Source organism: Gopherus flavomarginatus, chromosome 6 (genome assembly GCF_025201925.1).
Source record: "Gopherus flavomarginatus isolate rGopFla2 chromosome 6, rGopFla2.mat.asm, whole genome shotgun sequence".
Lineage (NCBI taxonomy): Eukaryota > Metazoa > Chordata > Testudines > Testudinidae > Gopherus > Gopherus flavomarginatus.
This window is the reverse complement of record NC_066622.1, coordinates 29170699-29187253: the sequence shown is the minus strand read 5'-3', so window position 1 is coordinate 29187253 and position 16555 is coordinate 29170699. Positions and strand designations below refer to the sequence as shown.

The window sequence follows — 16555 nt, the reverse complement described above, 5'->3', positions numbered from 1 at the left end:
ATCTCAAAGTGGATCATACAGATAATTTGCTCCTCTGAAAATATAGATGAGCAATCTGGTACAGAGGAAATTAACGTGTATATTGCATTCACATCACAGCAGAGAAATGAATCATTTATTCCCTGTTTGTCATTTTATGAACTACTAGTGTGTGAAGACTTGGCCACCTGGTGTTCACAATCTCAAAGTAAACTGGAGCTTAAGAAGCAAGATATAACTATGAAGAAATCAGTCAGTCCTATTTGGATAGGGAAAGTCTGCTAGTTAATTTGGCCTTTAACAAGAGGATGCTCTATCTGAACACTTCTGCGTTGAAAGCAGCCCATGGAACCTAAATATAAGGTTATGGGGTTCAGGTTTTTCCCCTAGTTAATTCTGATTTTAAACACGGTATTACTAAGTGATGAATAATTTGGGGCTACTTTGTGTCCCTTGTCTGACATGTGAAAGGAACTCTCTGCAAAAGGATCCTATCTGTTCATCAAGGAAGGAAGGGCTCACCCACTCCCACTGCACCTCTGGACCTTGTGTAGACCTCTCCTTGCAGTCCGGGGGCCATGCTGGGATGAGATGTATACATAACATCCCTCACTCAGGCTCTGGGGGAGTTACCCCCAGAAGTAATGCTGCATGGAGCTGCATTGCCTCTTCTGGAGAGTGCTCCTCATGGGCATCAGGGCAGCCTAGGAAAGGTGAGTCCCTGAAAAAGGAGGCTCCAACAGATTTGCACTTGAAGGGAATTGGGAGGGACAGACCTAGACACTCTGCTCTGAGATCTGCCAGTGCTAAGGGCAGGCCACATGACTCCAAGGGTCGGTTCTACTTGGAATTCACATGGACATTTCCCTCCCTCAGGGGCCCCTTCTATTGTGTTTTTTTATTTACGTGACCCTGGCCTTGGTCTTTATCATTATCAGTTTTGAGTGACTACCTGAAACCAAGTACCAGAGGAGCCACCTCCCTTATGGAAAAGTCCTACAGAATTTTAAAGTGATGAACCTTTATAAAAATTAATATAGACACTGCTCTTAAAATGTGCAGAATTCAATAAAGGTGGCTCTCAACAGGTGTTTTTGAACAATCACATAAAACTCTATTGCTAGGATCTACATATCATTCTCTATTAAATTTTTTAGGCTGTTACCATTAAAAAACTCCAAAAGTTACCTTTTTCTATTCAATTCCATAGGACTATTCTGTAAGAGGTATGCAGCTGAGAAGAAACTCCCAACAAAATGCATCTCTCAAAAAAGGTAGTGTGCAAAACCATTCAGTTGCACAAACTTCATTCCAGACAGCCAACCACTCAGAACACTGAAAAATTACACTTGTTATGCCAAATAAGCTAGTAGCCTGGAAAACCTGACTGACAGATCACTGCACTGAATTACCCTGGGTAATTTGATTCCATACCTGCATGGCTGGATAACCATGACTGACATAAATTTGAGACTCAGAAAAATGGGTCTGAACTGCATAACAATGTAATACAAAAATCAAGAATAGGATTACAGTGTTAAAAAAGAAAATTAGTTGTATATGAGTCCAGGAAAAAGGTCTGTGGAAAATACTTATGAAAAATACAGACAGGCAGAATTATCATTCATGCTTACCGAAGAGTCTGGAAGATGCTCATCTTCTTGAGAAAAGGAGCTATTAAAAGCCCTAAATGTTTCACTGTTCTGTTTATGTTTTTCAATTGTTGCTTGAATGACCTGAAAAAAAAAGCCAGGGGAAGACAGAATTATGGGTCACAAAGCATGTCCTGGAAAAATTCTGGTTCAGGAAAACTGGCAGAATCTTTGCTCTAGTGGAAAACTGAGAGGCGGATAAACTAACTGTCACAATTCTTTGTTCTTACAAGATTTTTAGTCTTCTATCAGTCTTCCACTTGCAAGGTACGTACTAACTAATCTCAGAAACCAGGGTCTTCTCTTGCGGCACGTGAAGCTGACCTCTCCTTCTAACTGCACCTAGGGATTGCTGTCCTCATTTTAGAGATGGGGTGACTGTGGCAGAGAGACAAAGTGGATTACACAAAGATAGACAGAAAAGTCAGTGGCAGAGCCATGGTTAGAATGCAGGACTTCCTACTCCATACTAAGCCCTCCAGGTCATCCTGCCTTATTTCTTACATACAATTTCCATTTGTTCATAATCCAAATGTGAGAATGTTATCAATGAAATGAGCTGGATATATGGGGATTTCCGTCAGTAATAACAATGTTTTTTTATTAACCTGAATCCATTCTCTCTTCTCCTCTTCTGTCCTGTAAAAAGAAAAGACAAGATACATTTGCTCTAAATTTAGTATTTTCAGTAAGTCAAAATATTGATATTCTCACAGTTTTATTTCCAGAAATAATTTTATCTTTTACACCAGCTTCCTTATAAACATTCATAATGTTGACCTTAAATAATAATTACCAAAAGTCATGACATGGTGCTGGAATTCAATCTACCAGCCCATTATAAGCTGTTTGTTTAATAATGAATGCAAATCAATGTTGCACTTTAATATGCTTTGACTTAACAGCAGAAAATTACCCGTAGTGTAATTTATCATGTTTGTTATTGATCTCATGGTCTGAAACGAGGTCATTCTAGCATAGTCATGTCCCTATCTCCGAAATATAGTGTGCCTATTCACAGACTCTGGAAGTCAGAAGAAACATTGTACCTAGCTTGGAGTTCCAAGGATCTCTTTTTTCCTGTTATCGAAAATGTATGAGTCACATTTTGCTTGACAATTTCCTGGACCTGGAAAAAGCAAGTCGATAGTTTGTATTTTTCATTATAACTATTTCCAAACACTACATTCAACCATCTAAACATCCAAGCTGGGGTGACTATCAAAAATAATAGAGCAGAAAGCTTAAAATGATGGAGGGATTCTTTTAATTATTATTATAATTATTATGTATTATTATGTATTATTTGTATTGTGGTAGTGCCTAGAGGAGATGCAATCATGGAACCAGACCCCACTGTGTGAGGCACTGTACAAACACAGGACAGGATCTGGTCCCATACCTCAAAAAGTTTACATTGTAAGTTGGGTGCAGTCAAAATTTTGCCTATTCCTTGCTCCTTCCCATTCACCCCACAGCAATCTGTGCAGGAGGGGAAGCAGCAGTCAGGGACCTTACTTGCCTACTTATGCTCAAAGTCACACATACCCAGTAAGAGCTTCCAATTTAGGTATGTGTAATGAGCTGCTATATCGTCTCCCAGGTTTGAACGGCAGCGTGGTAAATCTGGGTCTGAAGGAGTCATATCGCATATTTAACAATGATGTATAATTGAGAGAGATGCCCCTGTTCCCACTTTATACTCACCACAGTTATTGGCAATTCTATTGTATGCAATTCGCACACTCAGAACTTTTGATCACTTGATGAAGTATGTCAAGAGGTCAGCATAGAAAATATGCAGCACAATATTTCTATTTATGAGGTACCAGAGGAAATATACTTGACGGTTAAATTCCATAGTACATCTGACAGGAGTGTAGGAAACTAGTGCATTAGCTCACAGATGTCTGAACCAGTCCATGGACACCAGCGTTTATTGGTACACCTCTTGAGGATACTGACCTAATTTTGGTTTCCTGACAACATTCAACCAACCCTTAGACCTCGAAGTTTGAGCTCATTTCCAAACCAAACCCCAAGCTGAAGAGTGAAAAAGCTGATTGCTGTGACACCATCAACTTAATCGGAGTGGCACTGTTACTGACAGCCTAGCTCCCCAGGGTGACAGAATAAGCTAATGGACTAGCACAGGCAGATAATTCTGTGATGACGCCTAGCTGCCTTATAGTCAGGAGTATTATCAACTTCCAGCCATGGACTGGCATCAGCCCCAAAGCCAATGCGTCACTGCCCTTTTGGCTATAGAGAAGAACTGCGATTAAGCACAAAAAGTAGATACCAACCTGCAGGCCTGCAATGTCCATCTTTTCTCGAACACTGAACTTCTGGCCTATCAGCCTCAGTTTTGGCACACAGTATAACACCATGCTGTTAAACTGTAGTGGAGAAAAGATATGTACTAGATCAGGGGAGGCAACCTGAGTAGGAGCCAGAATTTATCAATGTACATTGCCAAAGAGCCACAGTAAGTCAGCAGCCCCCCATTAGCTTCCCAACCCCCACTCCACTCCCAGTGCATCACACCCACTGATAACCCCAGTGATCAGTACCTCCCCCTCCCTCCTCGCACCTCCCAATCAGCTGTTTCATGGTGAGCAGGAGGCTCTGAGGGGGATGGGGGAGGAGCGAGGGCACGGCAGGCTGAGAGGAGGGGGCAGAAAAGGGTGGAGTGGGGGCAGGGCCTGTGGCAGAGCCAGGGGTTGAATAGTGAGCACCCCCGGCACACTGGAAAGTTGGCGCCTGTAGCCCCAGCCCCGGAGTCGGTGCCTATACAAGGAGCCGCATATTAACTTCTGAAGATCCTCTGGAGCCACCAGTTGGCCACCCCTGGGCTAGATGATACAGATAGGAAGGGATCCACATTTTGATTGCAAAGCATCATGACTCAGAGTCAGGGCTCTGGTGTCTCATAACAAAATGCAACTATTATAAATAATTTAATGCAGTTCATTTTTACACAACGTGTTTCAGAGAGTTAACCCCAAATCAAACAGGAAAGAAAAATCCATGGAGAAGAGAGGGTGGAGGGGCATCTGGGTAGAGCTGGCCACTGCATTTTGGACTGTGATCAGAGAGAGAGGAAAGGAGAGAATGTTTCATAGCAGTAACACTGAATACCTGAGTGTGAATAAATTGGAAAGAAACTCACCAGATACAAGTACCTATCCTGAGCTGTGCCGTTCTTAGCTGAGAGTTTCTGGATATGGCCTTCTTTAATGAGTTCATTGGCCGGGTTAACAATATCCTCTTCACCCCCAAGTCGCTCATATACTTCTAACAGCTTGTGCATCTTTTCCTATAAGTGCAGAACGTAATGTCTATCCAATCAGCAATTTTTGTTAAAGTTACTTCACTTCTCTGTTACCCAAAATATCATTTTTTGAGAGTACTATCCAAATACGCATGGAAACAAACACATTATGGAGGAGGATGAAAGATCTACCTTCAAAAATATATTGCTGTTCCATACTCTTCAACAGTCTCACTTCTCTACTGTGGTCACTTTTGTCTCATTCTTTGCTTGAAATATAACAACTGCATGTTTTGGTCAGTCTATTTGAAATTATCTGGATGATTTTGGATCTTTCCTATCCAATATTAAACACGTACCAATGAAAGTAAAGATGTTAAGTCCAGTATAGTCAAAGAATGAACCAGCAGCACACCGTGAGCAGCTGGAGTTCCTACCCTGCTCCAAAAAGAGCTCGCACACACTGAGTGTAGTTTACACTTAACTCTTTCTTGGAGTTTGGCTTTAATGCTAACCCAACAGTAACACAATATAAATCTCAGCCTACGCTTTCTCTCAAAGTCTGGCAATTCCTGTGTTTCCATGTGTGATCTTTTCTATTCCAGCTCTCAGTCTCAGATCAATGCTCCACCCTCTCTTGTAGTCTCATCTGTGCTAACGAGATCCACCTGCCAGCACCATGAACATAATTACTCTGCATTGGTTGCAAGATTCTAGCACCTGAGCTTATGGTGGCTCAATAGAGGAACTCTGCATTCCAAGTGTGAAGAACTCCCCATTAGGGTAAAATTTACCCTATAAGGGCCAGCACAAAGCCTATGCAGCACTTAAGTCCTATGTAAATTCTCAAAATATGGTTTTAGGGTAATTTAACGGTTGCATAAACAGTGGTCAGGATCTTTGCACAGGAGTGAATTTCAGCTCTATAGCACAAACACCACCACCACATGCCTGCTTTATATTCAACCCTGTAAACATTCTTAGCTTCCCTGCTCATTGACCAGTCTTGTAAAGCTGTCCAGTTCATCCACTGGCATTTACTACTACCAGTTTTTCAATAGCTTTAACAAATTGAAATAGGAAAGATTCTTAATTCTCCAAGCAGTTGCAAAATCAGCCAAACAATCGTGCTTGGGGAGTTTCAGTTCATTTAAACTACAAGCTGGTAGACATGTTCCATCAAAGTCTTTTACGGATACGTTAAATAAAAAAAAAGTCACATACAAGCCCCTGTGCACTGAACATCTGAATTTGTTCATGCATATGAAACTGGGGTTTTGGAAGTGCTTAATAAAGTCTGGTACAGTGTTCTCTCATTCAGTTAAGGCACTCTGTCATAGATAACAGATATCGCCCTCCCCACTCCAAAAATAAATCACATTTATAAACAGCAAAGCAAAAAGAAAAACAATAAGACCCGAAACAAACAAGTCAACCAACCAAACAAAAGGCCGTAGTCCAAGCAGAGTTTTTATGTTCCAAAAAGAGAGAGGAGCTCAAGGCCCCTTGAAATCCACTATTACCAATCCATTTTGTGTAGGAGGAGCTCAGACAATCTTGTGGTAGTGGGCAGTATAAAATCCTAACAGTTCTCTGCATGCTAGGCAAGATACATTATTGTAATCAAATTCTGAAGCAACTGTTATAATATCTTCCATCACTACAAAAGTTGTGAACCTATGGAAGGGAAATCAACGAGATTTTTTTAATCCAGGTCTAGGAATTAGAGCATTTTGTTAGAGTTCTTACCCTCCTTTTGGTTGTATTATGTTTAAGGCCTGATCTTGTCTGCTGATCCATACATTAGCAGCAGGCTTGCATGCTACTTCCAGTGCACATATAGGATACAGCCTTTAGCAGTGGGTATTCCACCATATGCTACGCTGCCCTGAATGAACCCTATCTTCCCCCTCTACATTCCAAAAGCACTTCTTGTGCCTCAATCCCTGCACAGCAGTAGAAGAGGGCATCCTGGGGATAACAAGTTTTCGTGTTAGGGGACAAAACAAATTCATGAGCCACTGGGCCAAACCCTGAGCTCCTCATTTAGTTTTTCCTAAGCGTTAGCTCAGGCAAATCCCGTTAACTGTAGAGGAACTTACTGCCTACAGTGGGCATTTCCTGGTTTAAAACTGAGTAAGGACCTCAGGGTCTGGCCAGCTATAGTTAGGTGGAATAAAGTAAATGACCTTCACCCCAGATCTCTTTGCAGACCACTCAGAGTTGAGAAGAAAATCTTGGAAAGTTCTATTTCCACACATCCTCCTGATAGTTGCATTATTCCTTTATATTTCTATATAGTACCCACCAGTGTGGTAATGGGGTGGCTGCTTCACATATGGGATGTAATGAAGGTCTATAAAATATGTTCCTCCACTATAAGCACAAATACCTGGTATTTGTGGCCCTACAGCCTAGTGAAATAATTGCTACCAGCAGCGGAGAAGGTAAACACAAAGTTGATAACATTTATACCAAAAGCTATAGGAGAGAAAATCTAGGAAAGAACAGAATTCAAACAGAAATAGATGGTTCCTAAACCCTTTAACATGTGAAAAGACACAGACATTAGCTGGTTACCAGCAAGAGGAAAAGTAGTCTCATGATGTCTCGGGGATGGAGGAAGTGGGGATTTGATAATGTGTCATCCAGCCATGCTGACAAGAGGAAGCTACAACTAATTCTTCTAGTTTGGACACACTGAGGTGTAAGTGTGTTATTCAACACATTGTCTAGAATTATTTTACTCAAAGTAACAAGAGCATGAGAAAAAGGTAGAAAATGCCAGATATATAGATGGGGGAAAATAGAAACCATATGATAAGGCAATCTGACATGAAAAATATAATACAAATTACGTAGGGTGAAAATGTATGGCGGTAATTTTGAGTGTTTTTTCCAAACATTTTTAGGCAAAAACCACCTTTAAAAGAGAGGATAGTATGCCCTTTATAGAATAAAGGGTGTTTTCTTGAGATCATTTTACGGTTACGTAGAATACTACAGGCCTGATTTTGAAAACAACAATGATGCTGCATCCACAAATAATCCATGGGCATGAACAATAGCATTTAGTGTTTTAGACCTCTTACACATCCACGTGCACACACACAAGTGATACGATCTGCAAGCACAAACCGCCCCCCTCCCTTATTTTAACTGTGCAGAATTGTTAGTGTACAAACAGGGCTGTGGAGGCCAGATTGAAGTCTCACTGAAAATGTGACCCTATGTTTTAGGAGGGTAATATAAAGTCATCTCCAATTCTGGTGGCCTAACTTTAGACACATAGGACTACATTTTCAAAAGTAATGTCTGCAACTTTGAATACGCACATTAAACGTTGTTACACCAGGGGTCCCCAACGCGGTGCCCACGAGGGCATCTAAATGCGCCTGCGTCCTGGCCGGCGGTGGAGTATCCACCGAAATGCTGCCGAATTTCTGCAGCGTTTTGGCGGCAACGCCTCTCGATGACGCTGCTTGCCGCCGACAAGCGACATCATCAAGAGACGTTGCCGCCGAAAAGCCGCAGAAATTCGGTGGCATTTCGGCGGATGCTCCACTGCCGCCACGGTTCTTCATCTGGCGCTCGCCAGATGAAAAGGTTGGGGACCACTGTGTTTACGCATATAAAGACTAGGCACAAATGAAGAGGTTTTGTATGCCCAAAAAATTACATGTGAAAAATTGCAGGCACACTTTGAGTTGAACTAGTCAAAAAAATTTCTAGTTTCAAAATTTTTCAGTGCAAAAGACAGACCTTTTTTTTGCAAATATTTCTTCCTCATCTCTCCCACATTCCTTAACTGCCTCTGTTTTGAGACTGATGTGAGGTATATGAAATCTTGGCACACAAAAACTTCACTGTGTGGTAACAATGGCAGGAGCATTTATGGAACACAGGTATAAGGCTCCTCAATTTCTATTTAAGTCTGATATAATTTCCCCAGAACTAAAGCCTTTCTTTAATAGAAGATGTGGCAATAAGAGAATAATTGACTGAACCAAGGATCTCAGTTAATGGGTCACATCATGATTCCATTACACAATTTCTACTCACCATCTTTCGGATGGCTGCATTTGAATGGTTTGCTGCTGTAGAAATGAGCTCCAGCGATTCTGCAATAAAGGTAGCAGCACTCTTAAATCTATCAGTTAATAGCACAATTTTTATTTTCCTGATATACAAGTTTCCGCTGCGAAAGACCTGCTGAATTCTGCGCTCCCTTGAATTAAATGGAACATTTGTAAGCCCTGATACACAGAATCACATTAGCATGCTTAGCAGGCATGTAAATGATATTTTATTTTATCCTGTTCTATTTACAATTCCAGACAAGAAGCAAAAGAGCACATAAAGGGGAAAACTGACCATTTAGGAACCATTTCCCTTTCATAAAACTGTAATTTAAGTCCCAGTTAAGACCTTTTACACATGTGCTGAAGTGCTTTGCTGAATCAGGGCCTACATGCATTGCATTTCTTGAGACGATTCCAAGCTGTTGCAAATCAATAAAGGAATATTCTTTTTCCCTCCCAGCTTAATGTCATGTGGTCCTGAATCCCTAGAAAATACTCACATGTCAGACAATTTCTGTTTTCCTCCACCAAACCACCATAAAGGTAATTTAATGTCCTGTGTCTCTGGTATAGACTATAGTATTCTGTCATTGCTTATTTGGTAAAGTTGTCCTGATTTTTAGAACTGTGATTTCCATCTAGCATAGCTTCTCTGCCATGTTCAAACAGTTAATTCAGTCTATGCATCTACAATTGTCTCATTTACTGTTAACGACATCTGAACTTTGAAGTCAAGACTACACAAGAACATGATTCCTCCCAACAAAATGGTTCACATTCATGATGCAGATCATGGAAGCTATACTTACTTTCAGCATCCTTCCTGTCTGGAGACTCTTCTGGAAGTTTCTTTAGATAATCCTTTAGAAGAAGCTCATAGCGAGGAATTCTCTGCACAGGCTCAAGCATATGATGCTGCAATGTCAGGTTCCCACACACATCCTGTTTCTGTAACTCAGAGAAAACAATTATGCAAGGATTATGTTGTTTCTTTGTATGTTTTTTTCCCCAACTCAAACTGTAATAAAAAAAAAATCACATTAGCACCCACACAAATGAAGGGACACTGTCAATCTACAATCTAATAAGTTTTTAAGAAGTGTTTAATGTAGACAGTTGGTCCTTACTTCTCTACCAATTGTTATAAATTTACAGTAATTCTCCTGTTTTTTATTAAAAATTCTCCTGCGTTGGTGTGTACAAGACTTTTTGTGGGTCCCTTGTTAGAACTTGGCCCTAGGAGACCAAGTGGAATCAGAAATCATATGACTAATGCAATAAACACAGAGGCACAAAAATACTTCTTCTCCCTTATTAACATTTATTGTACAAACAGCACAAAGACTGAAAATAAAAGTCATTTGTATAAGCTTCTAAGACATGACACTGCATCCCTGTTTCACTTGACCAGTCTGGGGTTGGTTTAAAGACTGAGCATGCTTATTATTTTATTAAATGGTTACCTATCAAGGCACTCATCAGGCCCCAATCATCATAGTACTTATACTATGCCAAGTATTTATATCCACAATATTCATGGTAAGGATGTAATATACCTGTTTTACAGGTGGGCAAAGTGAGGCAATGAAAGATTAAGTAATTGGTTCCATGGCACATGGGAAGTCTCTGGAAAAGCCATGAACTGAACCCACAACTCCTCAATTGTAGTCTCTTAACTACAAACACATGTTTCCTCTATGGAATTACTACTTCAGCCTATCTAGTAAAATAAATCCTTTGGACAAAGTTTTGGTCAAGTCATATATTTCTGTTTGAATACTAGCATCCCCTCAACCCACCACATTAATTTCTGTATTCTATTCCTCAGCCAAAAGATGCTTGTGTCAAGTATTTCCAATATTTCTCATAAATTTTAAAGCTGAAGATATAATGCTGACTTGCCTGATTCTGGGAGATAATGAGAGAAATACCTGACAGAAAAATATTAGCCATCTTTCCAGTAATTCAAAGATGTAAATGTACTTTAAAAATAATCTGTCACCATGCACCGAACACAATTGCTGTTTATAGTGGTTGAGCTGAATTTATTATCTTTCAGAGTTCTACAGCATAACATTTCTCAGATGCCACGATTGGGAGGGAAAGAATTAAAGATTCCAGGAAGAGAAAAGTAAAATGGAGAATTATACTACTCCCTTATTCGCTTTTGTATCTTACTGCATCATGTATCCCCCCACAAGGATGACATGCTCTATTGCCCTTTTGCCCAATTCCCCAACAAGCATCTTCACACCTTTTTCTATCATGCCTCCAACAGCATCTTCAAACTAGCCCTCAAAGCCAATACCCAGTCATCCTTCTAATCCTTCATTAAAATTCACTTCTACTAGGACGCCCACAGAAAACTGCCAACTGATCATGGCTAAACAGGGGGGTATTTTATATAACTCTTTTATTTATGCAAGTGTATGTGTGATAGTACATGTACACACATGGTTTGCTAACTCCTGTAAGCTCAAGCACAGCTGATGGAATCTGCAATCACAAAAACCCAATTGCTTCCATTTCATGTAGACTCATTAGTGCCCCAAAGTGAGCATCGACAGGTCTCAGTATATAAGAGGAAGTCAAACTTAGACTCCAGTGAAAATCAGGTGCTTTGTTTTCTCTTACTGCATATACAATTAATTAATCCATACAACCACTTCTTATGTAGTCACTTTTCCTTCTCAGTGATACCCACCCACACACCATTTCTTCTATGCGTTCGTTGCAACAAGAGGGTGAGCTGTATCTTGTTTTAGTTAGATTGTAAACTCTTAAGGGCAGGGATCATTTCTTACAATCTATTTGTATGACCCCTATTCGGAGTCAGTGGGTGTTACTTTTAGACAAATCAATAATTAATGTTGATGTGAAAATTTGAAAAATTCAACATTTGGACAAAGAATAGGGTGGAGAAGAAACTGGTGAGATTTTACATGCAAGTGTTTTGCCCAGCTCTACTGCAACAACTAAGAATAAAGCACCATGTCTCTTATCTTCAGAATCCATTTCATCTAAAAGGAAGCAACAGGCATTTCAAAGTTCAGCATTAAATAAATTCAAGTGAGAGTCGGGCTGCAGAATGGTGTGAAACCTGTGAATACTAAAAAAACCTCAGCAACGGTACCAGATGTGCATGAAAAGCAAGTTCTCACAAAGCAAAGAAACAGTCTCTCTGTTAAGACAGGAGATTGTACAAATCTCCTATGACTTCAGAAAAATCAGTGTGTCATTTTGGTCAGTAATGTAAGGTTTGAGCCTGTAATAGGCATTGGGGGCACTCAACACCTAGCAGGACTGAGCCCCAGAAGTTGGATATAATGGTAACATCAGGATGTATTTATCTTTAAGGTTGCCTAAAGTAAACAATCAATAGCTTGTGATCAGTTATGGCTTTTTGCAGTAAAAAAGGTCAGGTGTCTATGAGCTCAATTTAATTATTGCTAATTCCTCAACCTGAAAAATGATGCCATTCAACAATCCCTAGAGTGCTATTAACAACCTGCATGGAATTTCATAATTAAGCAATAAAACATGAGTGACAGTGCATTTCTGAAGAATTACAACACATTTCAAGTGGTGTTTTGCAAAGCAAGGTCAAAGGACTAACCAACAGAAATCACATTAAACCACTGGACATTTTCTATCTGTAATTGAAGTCCCCCCCTACTCTATCTCCATGGCCTCCATGGAAAAGTGGAACTAATTCTCTATAGCAAGGTTCCTGGGTTCTTTCATGTGCTGGCATCAGAGACAGGAAATCCTACGGCAGCTTCATTTAAAATGAAAATGTCATGTTTGAAATTAATTAAATATGAAAATAAATACAATCAGTTCAGTAGCTCATATGCTGACATTAAATCCAATTTGTTTTACGCTCTGCTGCATTTTCCATTTGTGAGAGGCTACAGGCTTTTGTACTGACCATGACAATACATGTCACAACAGCTATGGGGGCAAAGATAAAGGAAAAGCTGGTAAGAGGGCACCAGAGAGGCAGCTGAGATTTGCGGAACAAACATGCTGAGTAAATCCTCAGGCAATAGACCAGGGCCTATTGACATACCAGCTGGAGATCTAGCCAGCAAGCTGCACATCTCTGCTAAAATAATCAGCAGTGAAATAGTTAACAGTGTTGCCATTAGTTTACCACCACTGGGCTTCAGAACTGAAGCTCCAGATATAACCTCTGTGTTAAACTTACTTGTCAAGAACTCTTTTCATGGGGCAGCACAGGACACTCATGATCGCAGATAGCTGCAGGCATGTTTTGTAGGCTCTGACAGCTAATGTGAACCATTTGTGTGGTTAGCCTGTTTGGTGATGTGACAGAGGAGACATAGCAGAATTTTAGGGAAATATACATCTCCTTGCTGCAGGAAGTAAGACAAATAATGAGTCACGGTGGGGCTTCCATATGCTTGAGAAAGGAACCTTCACTAAGGGGCCGGATGCAAACTGAAGTCAGTGGGACTGTGCCTTGCGCAACACTGCTCTGTTTTAAAGGGACAACAGGTTTTTAGATCAAAATGTAAAGATCAGTTGTGCAATGTTCTGGAGAACTGGGCCAGGAAGGTTTGGAGCATTAGGGGCAAAGTGGAAGTGAGCCGAGACAGTCTGCTAGCACAAGCAGAAAGAATCAAGGAGTCCTGCAAGGAGTACACTCCAGACCTCTCAGACAAATTACACAAGCAATGCTCCGTTTGGTGCCCATGTGCCAGTCTCAAATTTCAACCAAAAGGAGCATTTAGCTTTTCAGACCCCACTCAGAATAATCAAAATCTCGCTTAGTCCAAGATTAGACAGATGATTGAGGTAAAAAAGGGCATTTGTAGTACAAGTCTGGTAGAAAAGATGGTTACTCACCTTTGTAACTGTTGTTCTTCGAGATGTGTTGCTCATATCCATTCCAATTAGGTGTGCGCGCATCGCGTGCACGTTCGTCGGAGACTTTCTACCCCAGCAACACCCGGTGGGCCAGCAGGTCGCCCCCTGGAGTGGCGCCGACACGGCGCCCGATATATACCCCTGCTGGCCCGCCCGCTCCTCAGTTCCTTCCTGCCGGCTACTCCAACAGTGGGGAAGGAGGGCGGGTGTGGAATGGATATGAGCAACACATCTCGAAGAACAACAGTTACAAAGGTGAGTAACCGTCTTTTCTTCTTCGAGTGCTTGCTCATATCCATTCCAATTAGGTGATTACCAAGCCTTACCTAGGCGGTGGGGTCGGAGTGAGACGTTGCGGACTGTAAAACCGCTGCGCCAAAAGCGGCATCGTCTCTAGCTTGCTGTACCAGCGCATAGTGTGATGCGAAGGTGTGCACAGAAGACCATGTGGCCGCACGGCAGATTTCCTGTATGGGGACATGAGCCAAAAACGCGGCTGAGGAAGCCTGAGCCCTGGTAGAATGGGCGGTAAGGGGTCCTGTTGGCACACTGGCCAAGTCGTAACATGTCCTGATGCAGAACGTGACCCAGGATGCAATACGCTGGGAGGAGATTGCCATGCCTCTCATGCGTTCCACTACTGCCACAAACAATTGTGGTGAATGCCGGAAGGGTTTAGTTCTCTCAATGTAGAACGCGAGAGCTCTTCGGACATCCAAGGAGTGGAGCTGTTGCTCTCTTCGGGATGAATGCGGCTTTGGGTAAAAGACTGGCAGGAAGACGTCTTGGCTAATACGGAAGGCGGAGACGACCTTAGGGAGGAACGCCGGGTGCGGTCGCAGCTGTACCTTGTCCTTATGGAACACCGTATACGGAGCGTCCACGGTCGGAGCCCGAAGCTGCGAGACTCGCCAGGCCAATGTAATAGCGACTAGGAAGGCCACCTTCCAGGATAGGTACAGCAGTGAGCATGTGGCTAAGGGTTCGAAGGGGGGCGCCATGAGCCTGGTTAGGACCAGGTTCAGGTCCCAAGTAGGGGTAGGCCATTTGACCTGAGGGTAGAGTCGCTCCAGGCCCTTGATAAATCTTGACACCATTGGGTGAGAAAATACAGACTTGCCAGCCTCGCCTGGGTGGAAGGTGGATATAGCAGCGAGGTGTACGCATAGAGAGGAGATCGCCAAGCCCTGCTGCTTGAGAGACCACACGTAGTCCAAGATGGTGGGGACTAGCACGGCGAGTGGGTCGTGGCCGTGCTGACTGCACCAGCAGCAGAAGCGTTTCCATTTTGCTAGGTAGGTTGAATGCGTGGAAGGCGTCCTGCTGCCCAACAACACTTGTTGTACTGCATCGGAACAGCGCAACTCGGACTGGCTTAACCAGCCAGGAGCCATACAGACAGATGGAGGGACTGTAGATTCGGATGGCGCATCCTGCCGAAGTCCTGCGTGATCAGGTCCGCCCAAAGAGGTAGGGCAATCGGATTCGCCAGGGACAGATCGAGCAGCATGGTGTATCAAGGCTGCCGCGGCCACGCCGGAGCGATCAGGATGAGGCGGGCCTTATCTCTCCGGACCTTGATCAGGACTCGATGGACAAGAGGGAAGGGTGGAAAGGCGTAGCAAAGACGACCTGTCCACGGTATGAGGAACGCGTCCGACAGGGAGCCCGGGGAGCGACCCTGTAGCGAGCAGAACACCTGGCATTTCCTGTTCGATCTGGAGGCGAACAGGTCTATCTGGGGAAACCCCCACCTCTGGAAAATGACATACAGGACGTCCGGACGGATGGACCATTCGTGGGACAGAAAGGATCTGCTCAGGTGATCCGCAAGGGTGTTCCGCACTCCCGGGAGAAAGGAGGCCACTAGATGAATAGAGTGGGCTATGCAAAAGTCCCACAGACGTATTGCTTCCTGACACAGCGGGGAGGACCGGGTCCCGCCCTGCTTGTTGATGTAATACATGGCCGTTGTGTTGTCCGTGAATACCGCAACACAACGACCGTGCAAATGGCGTTGGAATGTCTGGCATGCTAGGCGAACAGCCCATAGCTCCCGCACATTGATATGAAGAGTCAACTCTCTCTGTGACCACAGACCCTGTGTACGCAGGGTCCCCAGGTGCGCACCCCAGCCCAGCGATGATGCGTCCATTGTCAGGGATACTGAGGGCTGTGGGGCGTGAAACGCTAGGCCCACACACACTTGGGAGGGCGTTGTCCACCAGTCTAGGAAGCCTAGAACATTCGGTGGAATCGTTACGATTGTGTCTATGGCATCCCTGCCTGGTCGATAGACCGACGTGAGCCAGGTCTGCAACGGGCGCATGCAGAGTCTTGCATGTCTGGTGACGAAGGTGCATGCGGCCATGTGCCCCAGGAGAGCGAGGCACGCTCAAGCAGATGTGGTCGGGAAGGCCCGCAGGCTTGTGACCATGGACACTATGGCTTGGAATCGGTGCCGGGGGAGGCTGGCCGTCGCGAGGTTGGAGTCCAGCACTGCCCCTATGAATTCTATGCTCCGCATAGGCACCAGAGTGGACTTGTCCGGATTGATGGTCAGGCCTAGGCTCGCAAACAGCTCCATGATGATGGTGATGTGCCCGGTCACCTGCTCTTCCGACGTGCCTCGAATGAGCCAGTCGTCGAGGTAAGGGAAGACATGGATACGACGA

At 43.1% G+C, this 16555-nt stretch overlaps 1 protein-coding gene across 1 annotated transcript in view; it reads right to left on the bottom strand.

Moving 5' to 3' along the window:
* The window catches only part of FGD3 (FYVE, RhoGEF and PH domain containing 3), a 189520-nt gene that overhangs the window by 36462 nt on the left and 136503 nt on the right, over nucleotides 1–16555 (bottom strand). Inside the window, exons 8-14 of the mRNA XM_050959181.1 lie at nucleotides 9797–9935; nucleotides 8968–9026; nucleotides 4804–4950; nucleotides 3938–4030; nucleotides 2681–2760; nucleotides 2240–2270; nucleotides 1614–1715 (exon numbers count right to left, since the gene is read on the bottom strand). Of these exons, the coding sequence (XP_050815138.1) occupies nucleotides 1614–1715; nucleotides 2240–2270; nucleotides 2681–2760; nucleotides 3938–4030; nucleotides 4804–4950; nucleotides 8968–9026; nucleotides 9797–9935 (651 nt within the window). The remainder of the gene's footprint in view (nucleotides 1–1613; nucleotides 1716–2239; nucleotides 2271–2680; nucleotides 2761–3937; nucleotides 4031–4803; nucleotides 4951–8967; nucleotides 9027–9796; nucleotides 9936–16555) is intronic.